The 24,041-nt window shown below is 37.7% G+C and overlaps 1 protein-coding gene across 3 annotated transcripts in view; it reads left to right on the forward strand.

Moving 5' to 3' along the window:
* The window catches only part of XRRA1 (X-ray radiation resistance associated 1), a 122,644-nt gene that overhangs the window by 71,977 nt on the left and 26,626 nt on the right, over nt 1–24,041 (forward strand). For all 3 annotated transcript variants that reach the window (XR_004233244.1, XM_031961397.1, XM_031961398.1), the window contains 2 exons: nt 5,501–5,598; nt 17,123–17,256. Coding sequence is in view for 2 of the 3 variants with exons in the window: in XM_031961397.1 (XP_031817257.1) it covers nt 5,501–5,598; nt 17,123–17,256 (232 nt within the window). In the remaining variant the exon portion in view is untranslated. The remainder of the gene's footprint in view (nt 1–5,500; nt 5,599–17,122; nt 17,257–24,041) is intronic.

Below are 24,041 nucleotides of genomic sequence, written 5' to 3' on the forward strand. Positions count from 1 at the left end.
GAGCAGGTCCGAACCAAGAGAATGTTGACATTGGTGCTGGTTCAAGCAACATTACTGCCCAAGTCCTCATGTCAGCATCATAATCGTTCATACTTCTTGCCCTTCCCCTTGAAGGGTACTTTGTACAAGTCCATTTCAAGATTTCACAATTTTTGAAAATACTTCAAATAACTTCTACCAACAATAAGGAAAGGATAGTTTGGGAACACCATGTGTCAGTTATTTTTGGACTTGGGGGAAAGTATGTTTGTGTAGTTAGATTAGATAAAGAGATTAGATATACATACATACATACATATACATAGATATACCCATTTGAGTTATGCTTTTATAGCCCATTCATAAGGAAAAACTGAATTTGATTCCTTGAGGAAAACCTAGCCCTGATTTATTTCAAGACTGAAAGCATGACTATTCTTTCCATATTTGGAGTTCTGCAAGACTTTTCTGGGGAGAAGGACTAAATACAAACATGATCAATAATGAGAAGAACACTAAACTAAAAATCAGGAGATTTGGATTTGAATCCTAAGATGCCGCCTTTTTACTTTGGGCATGTTTGAGTGCTTTCTTCCCAACTTCCTAAACACAAATCCAAAGCTCCCCATCTTTAAAATACCCTCACTTAATCTTACCATTCCTTTTATTTTCCTATATCTCTCTTCTCTTTCTCAATCTTTTTAGTTAAAAAAAAAAATTACATTCAATCCCTCCTGTCTCTTCTACATTTTTTGTAATCTAATTTTGTCTCATCAATCAACTGAAATTGCTCTCTCCAAAGTTACCAATGATTTCTTATCTAACTAATACAAAGGCTTCTTTTTAGTCTTCTTATTGACCTCTTTATAGCATTTGATATGGTTGATTTCTCTTTCCCCCTGGATATTTCCTTTTCTGGCTTTTGATGACACTGTTTTATGCTGGTCCCCTTCTACCTGTTTGACTGGTCTTTGGATTGGCTGTCCTCTATGCTAGAATATAGTCTCTCCTATCATCCACTGCTCCAAAGTGGCCTCTATGTTCACCTCAAGGCCTTTTCCATTCTCCAGAGGCTTTTCTTGGTTCAGATCTGCCTATAATTACCAGACCTACCTCCTTTCTTGACCCTCCCAAACCATACCTTCATTTGTTGCTGGTTGCTCTGAGGTGAAAAGCTTGGGCTTTAAAGGATGCAGTATCACTGCCTGGTTGCATGCACTTCAAGGGAGGAGCTTTTTTTTAGCCATTACTACTCTGTATGGATTCATTCTTCAGTGGTTTACATACTCCAATCCCATCATAATCCATCACTACACACACACACACACACACACACACACATCCATCCCTCTAGTGATTCGGAACCCCTGGATATCACTGTAAAAATCCCATTTCCAACCTCCCACTGCCTTCTCTTTTACTTTCACCCTCCTCAAGGGCCATAGCCAGTTGTCTTACCATAGACTCCAGTTCTCTGAGGAGAGAGTGAGGCTGATGACTTTGTGCAGCCCTGCCTCACTGAAATCTAATCCACTTGCAAGTCAGGATGTCATTCTCTCGATGTCATTGATTCTCTTGGGACACTAAGGATAAACAACACCCTCTTTAACTCAGCCCTATGAGATGTTCCACTGCATATCTCTCTGCCTCTTTAACCATGCTCTCTGGATTGTCTGCCCCATAACTAACAAATGTCCTTTCACCTTAAACCTTTTCCCTTTCTTCTGCTTCTGAGATCTGAGTTCCTCCTGATGACCCTGACTCTCTGGCCACTATTTCCAGTATTTTTTACTTTTCACCCTTAACACCCTCTCTCCCAACTAATTGATTAAGGGGGCAGAGCAATAACTCTCCTCGTTTCTCATTTCTAATTCCAATTCCATACTCTCTCACTGTCAACATTACTTAGTTATCTCTCCTTCCTTGAGGTTCAGTCAATAGAATTTTATCAGCCAATCACAAATTTGGTACATACTATCCAGAATGCTGTCTTTCCTTTCTCAATGAATTCAATGCTGGACATGTCTTTAGAAATAAAGACTTTTCTAGAGATAAAGTCTTTATAAAGACTGTCTTTATCTCTACCCTAACTATTTCCAACATACTAAGGGACTTCAACATACTTATAAATACTCTTTTTCAAACATTGTCACTTCCCAGTTCTTCAATTTACTCATTTCCCCATGATCTGCCCCTCCACTTTAGCTACAAAAAGAAATAGTCTTACTCTTAATTTTGCCATCATTCACCATTGAACACTTCTGTGTTGATTAATTCTACAATTCCTTTATCTGGTCATAATCATTATTTTATCTTTTCTTCTGACTTATAACCCCTCATCTTGTTTTTGACCTCACTGTGACTTCCGAATTGGAAGTCATCCCTCAAATCTTTATCAGATACTTGTAGTCCCCTACATTGCTCTTTCCCCTTTATTATCTTAAACCTTTGGTGAAGTAAGTCAACTCTACACTATACTCTCTGCTGGACCCTTTTTTGCTAATCATGCCCTAACAAACCCCTACATTGGATTACTCACACCTTCCACAGCCCTTACTATTATTTACATGCTATTGAACAGAACTGGAGAAAATCCCAAAATAATGCTATCTGGATCAATTACAAGTTTATGTTATGGAATCTCCACTAGATTTTCACTGCAAGAAGGCAATCCTTTTACCCTCCTTGATGGTTGCTTTATCCCACTCACCACAGTGACATTGCCAAACCTTTTCCTCATTTCTCAGATCTCCTATCTAACACTTCCCCCAATTCTCTTAGCTGAGAATATCATCTCATCCTTTACTAAAAAAATCTCTGAGAGTCTCTCTCTTTTCCTACTCATCAAATCACATCACTCAGATGTCTTCACCCACTGTATCTTCCTTCACCTCAGACTTTAATGAAGAGGTGACCCTTCTTGCCAAGGCAAACAAGTGACCCCATTCTATCCCATCTTCATCAATGGATTGCTCCCTAGCTATCATCATATATCTTCCTAACTCTTTCATGGCTAAACTTCTTGAAAAATCTGTCTTCACTCATTGCCCTCACTTCCTTTCTTTTTATTCTCTTCTAAATTCTCTGTAATTTGTTTTTTGACATCATTATTCAACTCAAACTGCTCTCTCTAAAGTTACCAATGATTTCTTAATTGCTAAATCCAGTGGCCTCTTCTCAACCTTCATTCTTTTTGATTTCTGACATTGTTGATCACTCTCTTCTCCTGGATACTCTCTTTTATTTAGGTTCTCATGACATTGCTTTTTCCTTGTTCTCCTAGCAGTCTGTCCAATCTTTCTCAATCTCCTTTGCTACCTCTTTGTATAGGTCATATCTGTTAACCACAGGTATTCCTCAAGACTTTGTCCTGGGCTTCCTTCCCTCCCCCTTTATACTGTCTCATTTCATCTTTTCATCAATGTCCATAGATTCAATTATAATCTCAATGATTATCTAGCCCCCTAACCTTTCTGCTGGGTAAAAGGGTATTGCAGTAGATAGAGCACTAGGGACATATATAGTAGGGCAAGTCATTACCAGGTTGAGAACCACAATTAGAATCATGCTTATAAACAATTCTTCTGATTTTACAGATAGACACTGAAGCCTAGAGGAAGGTGACTTGACCAAAGTCACATATTAAATCTTTGACAAAACTAGATCCAAAGTCAGGTGTCCTGACTCCCAGTTGAGAATTTTTTAATCAACCTTGCCTTTTTTTAGGACAGTACTTTGTCACAATCTAAGAGGTGAGGTTGTGTATAGCTAGCATCTGCTCAGGAATAAGATTGACATATTCTAGCTCCTAACTTAGCTTTCTCACTGAGTATAAAGGAAGCAGTTTTAGGACAAATCCAAAAGTGTCATAAAACTTCAATTAATTAAATGTTCTGTTCATATTCTGGTGATTTGAATCTTCCTTTACTATTTTCTTTATTACTAAAAATCTTAAAGTGTTCAATTCTACTTTCCTGACTTAAAAGATAAAATCTAGGGGGCAGCTAGGTGGTGCAGTGGATAGAGCACCATCCCTGAAGTCAAGAGGATCTGAGTTCAAATGTGGCCTCAGACATTTAACACTGTGTGATTCTGGGCAAGTCACTTAACCCCAATTGCCTCAGCAAAAATAATAAGAATAAGAATAGATAAAGATCTAATAAACACAGTTAAATTTTTGACAGTTAAAGATTTTGCAAGGTCATCATTCTAAACATCTCCCTGAGATAGGAGAAACTACTGTAAAAGGAGCTACAAGATGTGGGTTCCCGCTTCATCTCTGCCTATAATTCTCATGAATTTAGGCAAATCACTTTGCCTTGGTTTCCTACTCCGACAGACTAATAATCTCTTAAGGTCCCTTGTAGCTCTAACATTCTATGGCCTATATTCTATGGTCCCTTCTAACTCTGACATTACAAAGTCCTATGAATCATACCCCCAGTTAAAACTTAGGGAAAATTTTTTTGTTTGTTTGTTGTGTTGTTTTTACTAAATTCTAAGCACAAACTTGCTTTCTTGTTATTTGTCTCTAAAAAGTAGAATGCCAAAAAAGTCTGAGAATAATTGCTTATATTTGTATAATATTCTATACTTTCCAAAGGATTCTATTACATTTAGAATCATAGATTTGAATATACTTTGATTTTTAAGATTGTAATATTCTGAAATTCTGTGATCTTACCAGATTCTATGAGACCAACCATGAATAATTCCAAGAGTTCTTTCTTATTTAAAGATTTTTACTACTTCAATACTTCAGAGGTCTGTGATTTCACTGGTTTGGGTTTCCCCTTCAATAACAGTTTTCAGCCTTGTACAATTTAGGAGATTGGGAAAATTTCTGGAGTTGAAAAAACTCATCACCTCTGGCCAATATGACAGTTAAGCCACTCTAAAGATTTACTGTGTCACCAGGCCTATTCTCAAAGCCTTTCCAGCTTAATAAGGGAGTGCCAGAGTTTGTATTGCATTGCTCTGTCTCTTAGAGCCCTTTGGATCATTCTGCTACTAGGAGGCATCAGATAAGAACATTAGATGTTCAATGACTAAGCTTGAGTTTCAGGTTCTATTATTCTAAACTCTACATAATGCTATATAATTCTGAGACTTTATGATTCTATGTTTGAGTCTACAACATTAGAAAAGTAACTGATTCTAAGATTTTATTATTTTAGCTTTCTGTGATTCTAAGCTCTTTGATTCTGACCCTATATCAAGATGAAAGAACAGTTTGGATTATAGAGTATGAGCTTCTTGAGGTCAGAGACCATCTCTTATTTATCTTTTTATTCCCAATACAAAGCAAATCACATGCAAAGCACATAATAGGTCGTTAAAAACCTTTAGTGAATTTGGATGTTCTTGTGCAAAACAAAATAAACCCCCCAAATCAAAAATCTGCGTTTGTTGTCAGAGTATTTGGCTCTTGAGTTTCCCATTCAATGTGTGTTTGTTTTTAATCTGTAAGTCTCTCTGAGATGAAAGATACAGATGTTATATTTCTCATTTCCCCTTTTAGAGGTGTTTCACACATTCCCTGCTCTAAAGGAACTGGAACTTTGTTTCAATGGAATTAAAACTCTCATCATCAAGACGGGAGAATTTCGATTGTTGGAGGTAAGTCTGGAGACACAAGTGTCCTTAAAGAGGATACCTACTTGTCATCTCTTGTTGGGATTAGAGCTGCCTCCTCACAGGAGGTGTTTTGCTGCTTTGGTAACTTTTTGTTATTGGGTTAGTACCTTGAATTCTGTGAGCATTGCTCCATCTCTCAACTAACTACTCTTGGAGGTTGGAGCTGTGCCTCATCTTCCTATTGCCTGTGTTCATCTGATCTCTCATTTTACTCCTAAAAGGTTTGTTTTTCTTCTCTGAAAAATGGATATAATAATAGTCAAATTCTTTCCCTCACGAGTTTGAGTGTTAGGATTTATGAAAGAACATATGTGAAGTATATGGCCACAAAGCAATATATAAATCGTGAACTTTGATAATGATGCAAAAATAATGAATACATTTTCCAGATGATGAAAGATTGGATGTGGGGGACAATAACTACCAGAATCAAAAGTTCAGAGTCTGAAATGGAGATCAGAAAAGGTCTTTATTCTTTCTCATGAGAAAAGATACAATATATGCATTATTCCTTGAGATCTTATAGGGTAGCTGGGGATCTTTTTGCCCATATTCATGGAGAAATAGAGAAGAGGTATAGTGGAACTCTATTATGACATTTCCTAGAGCAAATTCTAGGTAAAGGTAAAGGGAGTCAAAGACAGATTGACTGGGATATGTGTGGAGAGTAAGGGTGTGCTTTCCACTGTGAATTAAGTGCTTTGGGCACTTTGCTTGGGCAATAGCAACCAGGTAGTGCAGAGTATAGAAGTTCCCAGACTTCCTTTATCCTAATCCTAATCTCACCTCTCTTTATATAGCCAATCCCTACCCCCAAGGAGCTCTAGCCTTCCATTCTTTGGTGGGAGATAACTTCTATCTTTGATGATTATTTGATGTCCTTGTGAGTTTCATTTCATTTAAGTTTCATTTCTCCAAATTATTTTTCATAACGGGAAACCAAATAAATGCCCATCCATTTCTCACATGTGTTTATGCACAAAACCTTTAATTCTTTTCATCATTTTCAATGTGAGCCCTTTCAAAATATATTTAATATGTCACACATGACCTAGCACCCTGTACTCTGGGATTATGTGTACTTAATTCACAGTGGAAAGCACACCCTTACTCTCCACACATATCCCAATCAATCTGTTTTTGACTCCCTTTACCTTTACCCAGAATTTGCTCTAGGAAATGTCAAAATAGAGTTCAACTATACCTCTTCTCTATTTCTCCATGGATATGGGCAAAACGATCCCCAGCTACCATATAAGATCTCAAGGAATAATGCATATATTAGGTATAGATCAGCCTTTCTTTCATATTGTGGAAAATGCTTATAGGACTTACAGATGTTCCTAAATAATATCATTCTCCTTACTTTCAAGTCAGTCCAGGTGGATAGCACTCGAGATTTCTAGACAGGCAACTCCCTTCCCATCACACCAAAAAATATCACAGCCACAGCAGAGGACAAAGTCCATCCCTGTCATAGCTTAAACTCTCCTGATGCTTCCTCTATCTGAGGGACTCTTCAAGAGGCTGGCAAAATTCAGTAGCTCCTCTCTACAAAAGCAAGCATCTATCTCCAAGTCAGCAGACTTAAGATCTCTAGAAACAACCTCAAGCCTGGAGCTGCTCTGAATCTTTCTTTCGCTCTCTGAGACCCCCTGCCCTCTTAATCGCCTTTTCCCATGGCTTCTTTCTCAGGCTGAGATCCCAGCCCTGATTCCAGGTGCTGGCAGCAGGGATTCTCTTCTAGGGTCAGCCAAGAGCTCATGAAACTTTCAGGTACCTCTGCCCCAAGGCAAGCTATTCGTGTCTTGAAGTGGAGGTTTCATCACCACTGGGAGCCTCATCTACTCTTAGTTCTAGTGTCCTTCAGACTGTCCTTGGAAAAAATGAAACAATCACAAGGGTCAAGTCTACAATGGAGTCTCCTGTTCCTCCCACACCAGCCCCTGCCAACCAAATCATCTCCACAAGGAATTAACAATAGTCAAATAGACAAGTTCTCACCCTTCACAGAGAGGTTTAATCTAAATCCCAGACAAAGATTTACTTCATGAGCTCACTGAGTTGATTAGGAAATAGCCTCCTATTTTTTACCTTCTTACACAGAGGATACAGAGTATAATTTAAATTAGCTTTTGTTGATGATTTTAAGCATCTGTGATTTATTTGGAATATTAGAATTTATTTGGATACCTTCAAGCATGTGAAAGATGGGAAAATTATTTTCCCTCCACAACAAATGGCACCAGGCTGCTGGGATACATAAGTTTTTAAGAGATATTTGGGGCAGCTAGGTGGTGAGCGTCTAGAGCTTTGAGTCTGAAGACAGAAAGGATTCCTTGAATTCAAATGTGACCCCAGATACTTACTAACTGTATGACTCTGTTTGTCTCAGTTTCCGCATCTATAAAATGGCAAACCATTCCAGTGTCTGCCAAGAAAACAACAAAGAGTGGTCAAAAAAAGTTGGCCATGACTGAAATGACTGAACAACAAAAATTAGCTAACAGTAATAAGAATCATCCTACCACTCTTACTAGCTATTAGGTCTTGAGCCAATCACTTTCTGAACCTCACCTCTAAAATGGGAATCATCATACCACACCTCCCTCCCTCACAGAGTTGTTGTGAAGAAAGCTTTTTGCAAACCTCGAAGTGCTGTAGAAATTAAAAGCTATTTATTACTGAGACTGCTTTGTATATGTCCCACTTCCATCTTGTCCCTTGCTCTTCAGAACAACTAAAAGCTGGCCCAGTTCACCACTGTCACAATGTCCCAGATTCCAGCAAGTACCCTTCTTCCAAATAATTCATCCCCTCTCTTCCACCAGGAGCTAGGAACTTAGATCAACAGCTTTATAGAATTTTGTGAGAAAACAATAGGCTTTGAGTGAAAGCCATTAATAAAGTCCCAGAGCATTCATTCATTCAATACATTATTCAATTTATGTATTATTTAATTTCATTTATTTTGTTTCCATCTAGTTTCTCAAAATCATAACAATAATTTGCATATTACTTTTCTGTAAAGTGGGAATAATAATAGTATCTGTACTATCTACCTTGTGGGATAGAGCTTTATAAACAATGAAGCCCTATAAATGTGACCACATATTTTTATTTGCAAAGATCCTTTTACTTCACAAAGTTCACTTTGTTCACATTATCCCCTTGAGGTACTTAGAGCTAGAAGGGATTTTATAGATGGTTGTGTCTACCATACTCATCTTCTTCAGAAAGGCAAATAGAAGCATAGAGTTGTTGAACCACTTGACTAAGATTTACCCAGCAATTCTTTGGCAGAACTCAAGCTAACTACCACAAGTCTTTTTTATTATTATTATAGCTTTTTATTGACAAAACATGTGCATGGGTAATTTTTCAACACTGACCCTTGCAAAACCTTCTGTTCCAACTTTTCCCCTCCTTCCCTCCACCCCCTCCCCTAGCTGGCAAGTAGTCTCATACATATTAAATATGTTAAAGTATATGTTAAATACAATACAGTTGTCTTTCTACACAAGAAAAATCGGATTTAGAAAGGAGGTAAAAATAACCTGGGAAGAAAAACAAAAATGCAAGCAAACAATAACAGAAGGAATGTAAATGCTATGTTGTGGTCCATACTCATTTCCCAGAATTCTTTCACTGGTTCTGTTCATTACTGATCAATTGGAATTGAATTGGATCCTCTCATTGCCGAAGAGAGCCACATCCATCAGAATTGATCCTTGTATAGTATTGTTGTTGAAGTGTATAATGATTCTGCTCATTTCACTCAGCATCAGTTCGTGTAAGTCTCTCCAAGCCTCTCTGTATTCATCCTGCTGGTCATTTCTTACAGAACAATAATATTCCAGAACATTCGTATACCATAACTTATTCAGCTATTCTCCAACTGATGGGCATCCCTTCAGTTTCCAGTTTCTTGCCACTACAAACAGGGCTGCCACAAACATTTTGGCACATACAGGTCCCTTTCCCTTCTTTAGTATTTCTTTGGGGTATAAGCCCAGTAGTAGCACTGCTGGATCAAAGGGTATGCACAGTTTGATAACTTTTTGAACATAGTTCCAGATTGCTCTCCAGAATGGTTGGATGTATTCACAGTTCCACCAACAATGTATCAGTGTCCCTGTTTTCCCACATCCCTTCCAACATTCCACATTATCTTTCCCTATCATTCTAGCCAATCTGTGAGGTGTAACTACCAGAAGTCTTGATCCCAAGTGGAAGATTGCATTAGATTTCAAGCCAGGACTAAGACCACTTTTCTTCTACCATACTGCCTCTTTTAGCAATATTCCAGATTGACGAGATTGCCCAATTATAGGATCATAAAATTCAGAGCTAGAAGAGATCTTGACATCTTCTAATTCATCATCTTTATTATACAAATGGGAAAACTTAAATCCAGAAAAATTAAGTTGTTTTTCCAAAGTCATGCAAGTAATAAGAAACAGAGCTAGGGCAAGTAGAAAAGAAAAATGAAAAGAAGAGAGGAAACAAGCATTCTTTACCTGTATGTGCCAGATGATGTGGTATTTTAAGAGACCAATTGATATGATTTAGGAGAGATTGATGCAGGCACCAAGTGTTGGGGTTGGTCATGTGAAGAGTTCCCAATGGCATTCTCTTTGACTAAAGGTAGTTTTATTTAGGAGAAGAGGTTACAGACAAAATGAAGAAATACAATAGACACCAGGAAAGGTAAATATGAAAAGGAGTTGGGAGAGCATATAGTTAGTAAGGAAAGGGGTTTTAATAATTAACAATGAAATAGAAGTTTCCTAGTGGAACTCACAATTAATCTGGAGAAAAGGGCATATACCATGAAGTGGGAGTATGCCATTAACTGGCGCTAAATACATAAAGGGGTTTAGCAGCCTAAAAGAGTTAGTTAGCTATAAAGAAAAAGACACCATGGGCCATGGTGGAGAATGAGAGGAGAGACTCCATGAAGCTTAGTGGGGGGAATCAGAGGAGAGACATCACATGGCTTGGGTAGGAGGAGGAAGACACGATAAGGCAGAGTGCCTTGATGGGCTATACCCCAAGAGGGATTCAACAAATATGGTATGAGCCACAGATAAATTTATAGGGGAAATTTAATCTCAGGGATTTGATATAACTTGGATTTCTTAATTGGACACAGCAGGATGGGGCCATAAGGTTAAACTGATTCCCATCAGTGCCCTTCCTTCCTGCTTGCCTCAGGAGCAATTCCATCAATATTTCATTCTTTCTCTGCCAACCACACCCAGTTACTTAGGAGACCTCATCACTAGGCACTGTACTAAAAGAGCACTTTACAAGTATCATCTCATTTGATCCTCACAGCAATACTACTATTATTATCTTCATTCTATAGTTGAGGAAACTTGAGACAAACAGGAGATCATATAATTGTGTCTAAGGCTGTATTTGAACTCAGGTCTTCTTGACCTCAGACCCACTGCTCTATGCACTATACCATCCAGTTGCCTAATATAAGTAAGTTATTACTATGTACAAGTAAGATACTGCTGTACTGCCCACATCCCTCAACCTTTTTGAATGGAGCATTGCAATTAATGGAATTTCTACCCTCCTCCTCTCACTCTTTGCCTCCTCAAATTTTTTCCCTCATATTGTGTGGCTATTTCCTCTGCCTCCATCATTCTCCTTCATATGATGCCTTTTGAATACATGTCTTTCCTTTTAATAAATTATAAGCCCTTTGAGGACTGGTATTGAGTCATTTTAAATTTAAATTAAAATTGAATCATTTAAATAAAAAATATCCCCACATTAGCATAATAGTAGATATTTAATTAATGTTTGTTGGGTTAAACTGAAGAAATTCATGGGAAAATGTGAGATGGGAAAGGGGCAGGGCTGATGACAATTCCTACCAGTATTCCATGTCAGTCCACACTTAACTGTGGCAAGATGGGGAAACTAAGGCCAAAGGGATGGAATAACCTGTTTTGAGATAATAACATAGCTTATAAGACTAGCATTAAGCTCAAGTACCCTACTTTATGTTCAAGGTTCTATTCACTGTTCTACGGTGACATTGGCATTAGAAAGATAGAAGCAAACTTCTGAGAGCCATTGGAGGAAGTCCATTGCTGGCATGGAGGTTAATGGGAGTTTTTCAAATGAAAATGGCCCTTAAATTGGCTAGGAATTTTGAAAGCAATGAAGATGTTCTTGTCAAATTTGGGTTTTGAAGGATAGGTACTATTTCTAGAGGCAGAGATAGGTTAGCTGGTACAGAAGGGTAGGGATGAGGATGGGTGGTGAGGACATCCCAAATTCTCAGAAGACTCAAGGATTAGGGTATAGGATATAATGACAGCTTCCATTTCTCTAGTGTTTTATGATTGATAAAATATTTTCCTGAGAAGGACCTTGTAACAAGCAATATGATTATCTCCATTTTCCAGATGAGATAAGGGGACATACTTAAAGTCACATAAATAGAAAGTGATAAAACACTTAAGCCACTAACTGTTGTATATTAGCTTGTTAGGGGTAGTCTCATTCAGATATTCACTATGCCTAAAATCCCACTTAATTCAAGAGAAGGCCAAAATTCCCAAGGTAAACTGACGAGATATTCCCCTCTTAGCCAATTGTTAACTTGTTTTGACTTAGGACAGAGAGCGGGCTCTCTGAGCTGGAATCCTGAGCTGGAGAATGCTCTGAAAATAAAGGCTTAGGGTCATCAGCTCAGGAAGAATTCTGGGCTGCTACTCATGGTTGCTGGCAGCCAGCTGCCTCCTGGTCACTGACTAGTTACTGCATGACCTTGGGGGGAAGTCTCTCCTTTTTTAAATTCATGGATTGTCTGATGAGACCTTGGAGATCATCTAGTCTTGTCTCTTCCTTTTGTAGAGTAGGAAATTGAGGCTCAGAGAAGGAAAGGAATCTTTCAGTGGCAAATCCAGAATTCAAACCCCACAGCTGCCAATTCTGGAGTCAGTGTTCTTTCTGCTGCAGCATGCTGCTTCTCCTAGGCCTGTTTTGTCCTAGCCTCCACTCCTCTTGTAAAATGGGGCAGGGGAGACTTACTGGCTGATAGTCATTAAGGGTCTGTAATCCTAGGAGTGAATGGGGAAGGAGTCTGGAATGCACTTTATAATAATACTTGAAATGAGGAGGGTGTGGGGCTGGACAAGTTGGAATTTTCTCCTCTTCAAGTGACAAGAAAAGGCTCTGGTGGTAAGATGCCAAGGGTGGGATTTTTAGTGATATAACTCATAAAAATGCACTTCTCCATGGTCTGGTTCTCTCTGAGTGCAGCTGTGGAACAAATCCAACGGGACTGTTGGCTTCTGTGAACACACTTAACACAGTGTTAAAAAACACACTGGAGCCCAGCATGACTGAGAAAGCTCTATGAAAACTGCCACTAGTGGCCTCCTCATCCCTACTACCTTCCCACACTGACTCCAGCTTCCACGCACACCTCAGATACCACCTTCCCCTTTGTTCCCTGCTCTATCTGTCACCCCCATTCCAACCCACCTCTTGTTCCCCAGCTAAAAGTGATCTCTCCTTTGAATCTCATCCTCCCCTTTTTTCGACCTCTCCTAAGCACTAACTATTTTTTAGTTTATGTTATACTTGTCTGTAAATCAATATAAAATCATTCCTCTAAGCCTGGATGTTATGACATCCCATCTCATAGAGCTCCCCTAATGCAATCTATGTTCCAGCCAAGTCACAAGACTACAAGGTCATGAATTTGCCTTCCCTTTTCCCACTTCTGTACTTTTACTCACAAAATTGCTATGGCCTGGGATGTCCCTTTCACCACCCATCCTTATCCCAACCCTTCCCCTCTTATATCAACTATCCTATCTCTGGCACTAGAAATAGTACCCACCCCTCAAGGTCCAGTTTGGGATCCCTGACTCTTTTTGGAAGCGCTTTGTGATCTCTTCAGTCAGAAATGACATCTCCTCCTTCTGTAGCTTCATAGTTCTTTATATTCATGTTATATATTCTTCCTGGTTTTTGTTTGCATATGTATTTCATTTTCCTTACTAGACTCTAGCAAAGTCTCGTAAGTAAAGTAAGTAAAAAAATATTTTGACAGGAATTGTCTTATTCTTTATATTTCTTCTAGGCATGAGTATAAGGTGTGTACATAGTTGGTTCTCAGTATATATTTGTTGAATTGAATTGATAGTAATGGGGTACATTTGAGAATGAGGGGCCTGAATTTTAGACCTCCCGTTGTGTTCCATCCATATCCTTCCCTTTAGCACAATTGTGTTTCTGCTTTGCCTGAAATACCCTTCAAATCCAGAATAAGCAAGTCACTTTCTGAGCCTTAGTTTCCTTCATCTATAAAATGAGAGAGCTGGTCTCAATGCCTCGAAGGTCCTTTTTAGACCTAAATCTATGTGGCTACATCCCAGTCCACTCTTCTTATAAGCTGTCCTGGCAACAAAAATGAATCCCATGTTGGTCAACTGTCTGGTGATGAACATTCCCATACTACATTGGGCTGGCCCTGGAATGGCAGATACTGTTTATTGCTGAACCTGTATATAAAAGATCTTCCAGTTTGGTAGAGCCAATCAGAGTTGACATTCCACAGACATGGTTTTTGCAAGGTCAGCGTATCCTCCAAATTAAAAAAAAAGTGAAACAAAAGAGGAGGACTTGAATGGAGATGTGTTAATCACTGTAGGAAAATAATTTGTCTTTTCCTAAACCCATTCTAGGGAGCCAGAATTCTCACTATTTCATAACCCATATGTATAAGATATTTTCCTTTATATTTATTTAACATTTTGACATCTGACCAAGGGATTGCTGACTTTCATTTTATAAACATTTACTAAATACAAACTGTTTTCAGAGCCCTATGTTCCATCCTAGGAGAGATATAGAATTTAGAAAAGACTTAGGCTAGACCCAGTATGTTGTGGACCTTACAGTTCAGAAGGGAAATAAGATGCAAATACATTTTGATCATCATCACTATAAGAATATTTTGTTTTTATGATACTACAAGATTGACAGAGCACTTTGTTTCTAATGATCTCGTGAGACAAGTAATGCAAAGAATTTTTTTATTTCAAAATGGGGAAATCAAGGCCCAAAGAAATGGAATAACCTGTTTTGAAATAGCATAGCTTATAATCCAGCATCAAGCTACTCTTATGTTCAATGTTCTATTCACTGTTCTACACTCTCTCACATAGTGTGAAGTGACAGTGGCATTAGAAAGGTAGAAGCGAACTTCTGAGAGCCATGGAAGGAAGTCCATAACTAGGATGGAGGTTAAGGGGAGGTTTTCAGATGGTGATGGCCCTTAAGTTGGCTAGGAATTTAGAAATCAGTGAGGAATGGGGAAGATGTTCTTGTCAAAGGTGGGCCCTGAAGGATAGGTGCTATTTCTAGGAGCAGAGATAGGATAGCTGGTATAGAAGGGTAGGGATAAGGATGGGTAGTGAGGAGGACATCCCAGGCCATAGGGATTTTGTGAGCAAAAATGCAGAAGTGGGAATAGGGAGGGCAAGTTCATGGCCATGTAGTCGTTCATTTTTAAAAGCTTGGCCAGTGTTTTACAGTGGTTTTGCTGAGTAAGAGCAACAAACTGTGTGTGGATTCTGAAATCAGATACCAGATACCTGGCCTAAGGGAATTGTTCAGGCTAGTCAAAAGAAAAGAGATGGACACAGATAATTCCATATAAATTATCATGTAAGTTGTGCAATGAAAAGGTTCAAACAAAGTAGTATAAAAGAATGAATGAATGAAAAAGCATTTCATTAGACACTACCTGCCAAACATTGCTAAACCTTGGAGATAGTCATTCAACAAGTATTTATTAAATGCCTGTTATGTTCCAGGAATGGTACTGGGAATATTTGATACAGATATATTGAACCTACTCACAAGTTTACATTTTAACTAAAAGAGATGAGGAAATATATAAATATATCAGAATAAACTTAAAGAAAATATCTACAAATAAATGCAAAATAAAATAGTTGAATACAAGGTAATTTGGGAGGGAGAGTATAAGCAGCTGGGGGAGGGGCAACCAGAAAAGATTTCATGCTAAAGGTCATTTTTGAGCTGCATTTTGAAAAAAGGAAAGGACTTGTGGATGTGGAAATGACAGGGGGAGAGTACATACCAGGATGGGGATGACCAGTCAAAGGCAGAGAGAAGGCAAATGGAATGTTGTATGTCAGGTACAGAAGACTAGCTCGGCCAAATTATAGAATATGAGAAGAGGAGAAATCATATCATAAATGATACTAGAAAGACAGTATGGGATAGGGTTGTATATGACTTCAAAAACTAAACACAGAGTTTGTATTTGTATAATCTACAGGTTATAGGAAAAGCCTCTAGAGTTTATTTAATATGGAAGTGATGGGTTCCAATTTGGATTTAAGAAAACTCACTTTTTAAAGGATAGACTGAAGTAGGGAGAGACTTGAGAAAGGAAAAACCAATTGGAAAATTGTTGCAATGATGTAGGCCACAGCCAATGACTTGGGTACCATGTGAATAAAGGGAAGGGCTTGGATGTAAGAGATATGGAGCTAGAAAGCAAAATTTGGCAATTGAATAAATATATGGTGTGGAGAGTGAGGAATTAATCATACCAAGGTTACAAACCTGGGTGAGAATACAAAAATGGTGCCTTGTTTAAAAAAATATAGAAGTTCAGAAGAGGGTTGAATTTTTTGATAAAGATAATGCATTTAATTTTGGACATGTTAAGCTTGAGGTGTTTTTAGGACATTCCCTCTGTTCAAGAGGCAATTTGTGGTACAGAGTGAAAGTTCAACTATTAAAATCTGAGATTGGCTCCATAGATCTAGGAGTCATTAGTAGGAAAGTGATCATTAAACCCATGGGAGCTAATGAGATCACCAAGAGAAAGAGTGCAGAGAGAGGAGTAAGGAGGAGTAAGAGGGAGTAAGACAGAGCCTTGGCATATACTCACAGTCCAGGGACATGATCTGGAAGATCAGTCAGTGAAGAAAGCTGAAAAAGATTTCATGTGAGGCAACAAGTATGGGTGAGTGGTGGCCAGGGAATAATAATTTAGTTGAGAAAATCACAGGGATGGTGAATGGAGCCATAGGGAACCTTTCCAGGAATAATGACAGAGTTTTATTATGAGAAGTCTCAGCAGTGAAGAAAATCATATTGAGAAATCAGACTTAGATGTAGTGACCAACTGAGGTAGCCACCAGTTTGGAGAGTGAGACCCCAAGTTTTGGGCTTGAAAGGGTTATTGTGGCTACTGGGCTAGATTTCTTTTCAAGATTCAAAAAAGGGGAGACCTCTTCTATCCAGGGGCCTGTGAAAGGTTTCCTGGAGAAATAGCACCTGAATTGATCCTTAAAGGATAGGAAGGAAGGAAAATATACAATTGTAAGATATAGCAGGATTTCTTCCCAGAGGTAAGTTTCATTATACCACACAATATACTATAACATTTGGATGCTTTTTTCCCCCGTTTTTTTTTGGAACTTAGCACCTGGATCTTTCATTCAATAACTTGTCTCAAGAGGCCATCCGTGAATTGGGAATTCTGCCTCGCCTTAAGACATTGCTCCTAACAGGCAATGGACTTACTTCACTTCCTCCCAACATGGCTGTCACAGAGCCGTAAGTGCCTATTTCTGATCTAGCTTCAACAAAAGCCTTCATAGAACCCAAGGATCTCCTTCCAATTTGCTTTTCAAATTGACTCTCACAGACTTGTAAAAGTCTCCTTAAGTATGACATCTGACCTAGCCTTACCATGCTTCCTCAGCCCCACAGTGTAAAGCTGTATGTCCTTTCAATATGCCTTCCAGCCCACCTTCAGTATGGTCCATGTCCAGACACAAGTGTCTCCTAATTTACTTTTCAACTTATCTTCCTACCTAGTGACAGCAGTCAGCAGTCAGCATTCACTGAAAAAAAAAAAAAAAAAAAAAAAAAAAAAAAAAAAAAAACCAAAATAGTCAATTGTGTGTTAGGCACTGGGGAAGCACAATGTTTAGATAAGAGATGATCCCTGCTTTCATGGAGATTGTGGCTTAATGAAAAGATAAAATGTGTATACAGATGGCCATATTTGAGAGCTTAGAGCCCAGGGAAATAGAGAAAATTATCTGGAAGCAGCAGCAAGGTGAAATGAGGTGAGTGTAGTTCATTAAGTTACAGAATTTAATCTCATGTGCTGGGGTTACTGTGTCTTTGTGTCTCGTGTCACTGGGTCTTGTTTGCTTCTATTGAACAAACTAAACTTCAGTAGAAAAATTTACCAGTTAGCAAGCACTTATTACTATGTGCCAGACCAACACTGTGCTAAGCACTGGGAATACAAAGGGGAAAAGGTATTCTCTGTCCTCAAAGAGTTTGCAGTCTAATGAGAGAAAACAAGCAAACAAATATACACAAACAAGCTGTGTGCAGGTTAAGTAGGAAATAATGAAGGGAAATCACTAGAATTAAGAGAGATCAGGAAGCGCAGAGCCAAGATGGCAAGGTAAAGGCAGGTACTCACCCAGCTCTCCCCTAAACCACTCCAAATCCTTTTAAATAATGACTCTAAACAAACTCTAGAGCATCAGAACACAAAAAGGAGACAGAGTGGAGCTTCTTCCAGTCAAAAACAACTTAGAAAGTCATCAGGAAATGCAGGTGGCACCAGGTGGGAGCCTAGCGCCCAGTCCCAGTGCAGGGTATGCAGGCCCAGCCCCAGCCGCAGCAAAGCAAGGAAGGCCTGGGGCCTCTGAATCAAGAGCAATACTGGTGGATTCCAGACATCAAAAGACAACTTGGAAGATCGGCAGGAAAGGTCTGTCAATACAGTGAAGGAATCTTGGGAAATCGGCAAGCCAGGAATAGGCATCGGTCGTAGTGTTGAGGAAGGATTCTGTTGCTTTAGCACATTAGAACTTACAGCCAAAGTGCTGCAGGGACCTTCCTCACACTTCCAGGGCAGAAAAGAGTGTTTATGGTCAGGTCCCTAGGAGGAGCTCGGAAAACAGCTTAGTACAGTACTTGTACCCTGGAAATGGAATCCTACAAAGAGTAAAAAGCCAAGTAATAGGTGGGGAAAATGAGCAGACAGCAGAAAAAAACAATGACCACAGAAAGTTACTACAAGACAAGGAAGATCAAAACACACACTCAGAAGAAAATAACAAAGCCAAAGCTTCTATATTCAAAGCCTCCAAAAAAAAAAATTATTGTTCTCATGCCATGGAAGAGCTCAAAAGGGATTTTGAAAATCAAGTAGGGATGGATAGAGGAAAATTGGGAAGAGAATTGAGAGTGGTGCAAAAGGAAATATAATAAACTAATGAGGAGAAGAATTCCTTAAAAACAAGACTGACCCAATGGGAAAGAAGGTACAAAAACTCACTGAGAAAAATAATTCCTTGAAAATTAGGATCAAATAAATAGAGCCTAGTGACTTTATGAAAAATCAAGAAACAAAAACCAAAAAAATGAAATTAATAGAAAACAATGTAAACAACCTCAATGGAAAAACAATTGATGCAGGAGAATAAAATAGATCTGGGAGAAATAATTTTTAAATTATTGTCACCTGAAAGCCATGATCAAAAAAAAAAAAGTCTGAATATCATCTTTCAAGAAATTATGAAGGAAAACCATATTGGTATTCTAGAACCAGAGGGTAAAATAGAAATGGAAAGAATCCTTCAATTATCTCCTAAAAGAGCTCCCAAAATGAAAATTCCCAGGAATATTATAGCCAAATTCTAAGCCTCACAAGTCAAGGAGAAAATACTGCAAGCATTCAGGAAAAACAATTAAAAGACAGTGGAAACACAATCAGGATGACAAGATTTAGCAGCTTCTACATTAAAGGATCAAAGGGCTTGGAATATGATATTCCAAAGAGCAGTGGAACTAGAATTAGAATAGAGGACTTTTAAACATTCATGAAAAAAGATCAGAGGTGAGTAGAACATGTGATTTTCAAATACAGGACTCAGGAGAAACCATAAGGAAGTAATCAAAAAAAAAAAAGATATGATAAAGAACTTAAAAAGTTTTATCTGTTTACATTTCTACATGGGAGGATGATACTTGTAACTCAGAACTTTCTCATTATTATGGTAGTTTGAAACGGTACATCTAGAAAGAGAGCACAAGTGTGAGTTGAATATGAAAGAATAATTATTATCTTTGAAAAAAATCAAGGGACAAGAAAGGAATGTATTGGGAGAATGGGAAAGAAAGAGGTGGAATGACAAATTATTTGCCATAAAAGAGGCAAGAAAAAGCTTTTATAGTGTAGGGGAAGAAGGGAAGGAGAGGGGAAATCAGGGAACCTTTCTCTCATCAGAATTGGCTCAGAGAGGAAAGGGCATATAGAATCAGGATGAATATAGAAATATAACTTACCTGGAGGAAAGTAGGATGGAAAATTCATATGGGAAGAGGAGGAGGGTGATAGAATAGAGCATATAATGAAGGAAATTGTGGTCTGTAGCAAAACACTTTTGAGGAGGGTAGGTTGAAAAGAGAGAGAGAATAGAATGCATAGGGGAAATACAGTTAACAGTAGTAAGTGGAAAGATAATTTTGAAGCAACTTTCTCTAATGAAGGACTCATTTCTTAAATATATAGGAAACTAAGTCAAATTTATTTTTAAAAAATGAGAGCCATTCCCCAATTGGTAAATGATCAAAAGATATGAACAAGGCCCAGAGAGCTAAAAAATAATGCATATCTTTTGACCTAACAATACCACTATTAAGCATGAATCCCAAAAGAAATTTTTTTAAAAAAGAAAAAGAACCTATATGTATAAAAATATTTATAGCAGCTCTCTGATCAGGACAAAAAATTTAGGGCATACCCATCAGTTGTGGAATGGCTGAATAAATTGTGGTATATGATTATGATGGAATATTATTGTTCTATGGAAAATGATAAGCAGGATGTTCTCAGAATAACCTAAAAAGTCCTCCATGAACTCAAGCAAATGAATTATACTTTGTACAAAGTAATAGTAATGTTGTGGGATGGTCAGCTGTAAATTACTGTGCTATTCTCAGCAATACAATGATCCACAACTACTCTGTAGGATTCATGATGAAAAATGCTATCCATACCCAGAGAAAGAACTAATTGTGACTAAATACAGAGTGAAACATACTTTTTTAAAATTATTATAGTTTTTTATTTACAAGTTAAATGCATGGGTAATTTTACAGCATTGACAATTGCCAAACCTTTTGTTCCAATTTTTCCCCACCTTTCTCCCCCATCCCCTCCCCCCCATGGCAGGTTGACCAATACATGTTAAGTCTGTTAACGTATAAATTAAATACAATATAAGCATACATGTCCTAATAGTTATTTTGCTGTACAAAAAGAATCAGAGTTGGAAATAGTGTACTATTAGCCTGTGAAGGAAATCAAAAATGCAAGTGGACAAAAATATAGGGATTGGGAATTCTGTGTAATGATTCATAGTCATCTCCCAGAGTTCTTTTGCTGGGTGTAGCTGGTTCAATTCATTACTGCTCTATTGGAGTTGCTTTGGTTCATCTCATTGTTGAAGAGGGCCCCGGTCCATCAGAACTGAGCATCAGAATTGATCATCATACAGTATTGTTGTTGAAGTATATAATGATATCCTGGTCCTGCTCATTTCACTCAGCATCAGTTCATGTAAGTCTCTCCAGGCCTTTCTGAAATCCTTCTGCTGGTCATTTCTTTCTTTCTTTTTTTTTTTTTTAATAACTTTTTATTGACAGAACCCATGCCAGGGTAATTTTTTACAACATTATCCCTTGCACTCACATCTGTTCTGACTTTTCCCCTCCCTCCACCCTCTCCCCAAGATGGCAAGCAGTCCTATACATGTTAAATAGATTACAGTAGATCTTGGATACAATATATGTGTGCAGAACCGAACAGTTTTCTTGTTGCTCAGGGAGAATTGGATTTAGAAGGTATAAATAACCTGAGAAGAAGAACAAAAATGCAAACAGTTTACATTCATTTCCTAGTGTTCTTTCTTTGGGTGTAGCTATGAAGCATACTTTTTAAAAACTTTTTTGAGTGTTTTTTTGAGGAGGGATTTTGTTCTTTCATAACATTTTTTATGTTTTATGAAATGTTTTGTATAACTTCATGTGTGCCTTCTTAAAGTGGCATGAGGGTGGGGAAGAAGAAAATCTGAAAGTTTTTAAAACAAATAAAAAATTATTTTACATATAATGGGGAAATAAAAATATCAAAATAAAAATTTAAAGTTTAAAAAATGAATACAAGAAAAGGGAGAGGAATTGGGAATGGCTTGCTATAGAAACAAGGGATTTTATCTGAGATTCTAAGGAAACCAGGGAAGCCAGGAGGCAGAGATGAAGAGGGAGAGCATTATAGACATGAATGACAGCCAGGAAAAAATGCCTGGAAGGAGAAATGATGATTATTCGATGGATGGCAAAGATTCCACTGTCACTAGCTCAAAAGAGTGTGTTGTGGAGTGGGGGATACAGAGTTAAGGTGTTAAAGACTGAAAGTTGGAAGGGAATTGGGGGCTAAGTTATGAAAGAGTTTGAATATCAAATAGAGAATTTTGCATTTCATCCTAGAAATGATAGGGAGCCATTGGAGCTATAGTAAATGAAGAGATGACTTGGTCAGACCTGTGTTTTAGTAAAAATAATTTTGTCAGCTAAATGGAGGATGTCCTGGAAAGGAAAGAGACTTGAGGCAGGCAGAGATCCACCTCGTCCCCACCTTCCTCAAGCAGTCTTTTGCAATAATCTTAGCTTGAAGCACCAACACCAGAGTGATGGTAATGTCAGAGGAGAAAAGGAGGATATATTCAAAAGAGATTCCAAAGATAAAATTGATAGATCTTGGCAACAATTTGGATATAGATAGGTCAGGCCAATAAAATAAAAAATGACAATGCTATCTATATTAATTTATTGAATGCCATATCAATCAAACTACCAAAGGATCGTTAGAAAAATAACAATGAAAGTCATCTGGAAGTACAAAAGGTCAAGAACTTTGACAGAAATAATGAAAAATTAGTAAGGAAAATAGTTTAGAAATATCAGGTTTCAAACTTAACTACAGGCAATCAGCAGCAAAATGATTAGGTATTTTTTAAAAAGAAAGGTAAATCATTGGAACAGATTAGGTTCATAACACAGAGAAGCAAATATAATAATCTGGTATTGATAAATTTCAAAACTCTAGACACTATGACTCACAGTTCAGTAAAAACTGCTGAGAAAACTAGAAAACAGGCAGAAGTCAAGTTGAGACCAACACCTCACAATATATACCAAAATTAGTTCCAAATAAATTTATGATTTAGATTTAAAAGATTATATCATAAACTATAGAAACAAAAAGGAAATTTCCTTTTGGATCTTTGGGTAAAGAAAGAGTCATACAGAGGATTAACAGGGTTAAGAAGATAATACAGCCAATTTTAATAACATAAAATTTTAAATGTTTTGTGCAAACAAAACTAAAGTTAAAATTAAAAGGGAAATAGTAAAGGAGGGGTTCTTCATAGAAAGTTTCTCTGATAGAGCTCTATTTTCCAAGATTTATGAGGAATTGATTCTAAATGATAAAATGAAAGACATTCGCCATTTGATAAATGGTCAACGGGTATAACTTTGTGCTCAAAGGAAGATATCCAAATTATCAGCAGACATATAAAAATGTTTCAAATCACTAATAGAAAAATGCATATTAAAGCTACTCATCAGATTGGTAAAGGTGACAAAAAAGGAAAATGACAAATGTTGGAAGACCTATGGGGGGAAACAAGCAGGCATGTTTAATACACAGGTGAAGCTGTGAATGAGTCTAAAGCAATATGAAACTATGCCTTAAAAAATTATACACATTATTTGAGCCTGTGATAACACTATTAGGCCTATTCAACCCCAAAGAGATCAAAAAAAGAGAGAAAGAACCCATATGTACAAAATTATTATAAGCAGCTCTTTTGGTAATGGTAAAGAACCAGAAATTAAAGGAGTGCCCATTGACTTGGAATTGACTGAACAAATTATGGTACCTGAATGGCAGTGTACCATATTTATGGTACATGGAATATTATTGGGCTGAAAGAAATAATTTAAGAGAAACTAAGGAAGATTTGTATAAACCAGTACAGACTAAAGTGAGCAAGACCAGAAGAACCAGAACAGAATTGTAAAGACAACTTTAAAAAGACTTAAAATTTCTGATGCAATGATCCACCATGATTACAGAGAATGGTGAAGAAAGCATGATGTCTACTTATTGGCAGAGAGCTATTGACTTCAAGATTCAGATTGAGATATACATTATTTTGACCTGCTCGGGGCAGAAATCTATTCGACTTGCCTATATATTGCTTGTATGTGTTTCAAGGCTCTCCCCCCCCCCTTTTTCTTCT

The sequence above is a fragment of the Sarcophilus harrisii genome, chromosome 3 (assembly GCF_902635505.1).
Source record: "Sarcophilus harrisii chromosome 3, mSarHar1.11, whole genome shotgun sequence".
Taxonomy (NCBI): Eukaryota; Metazoa; Chordata; class Mammalia; order Dasyuromorphia; family Dasyuridae; genus Sarcophilus; species Sarcophilus harrisii.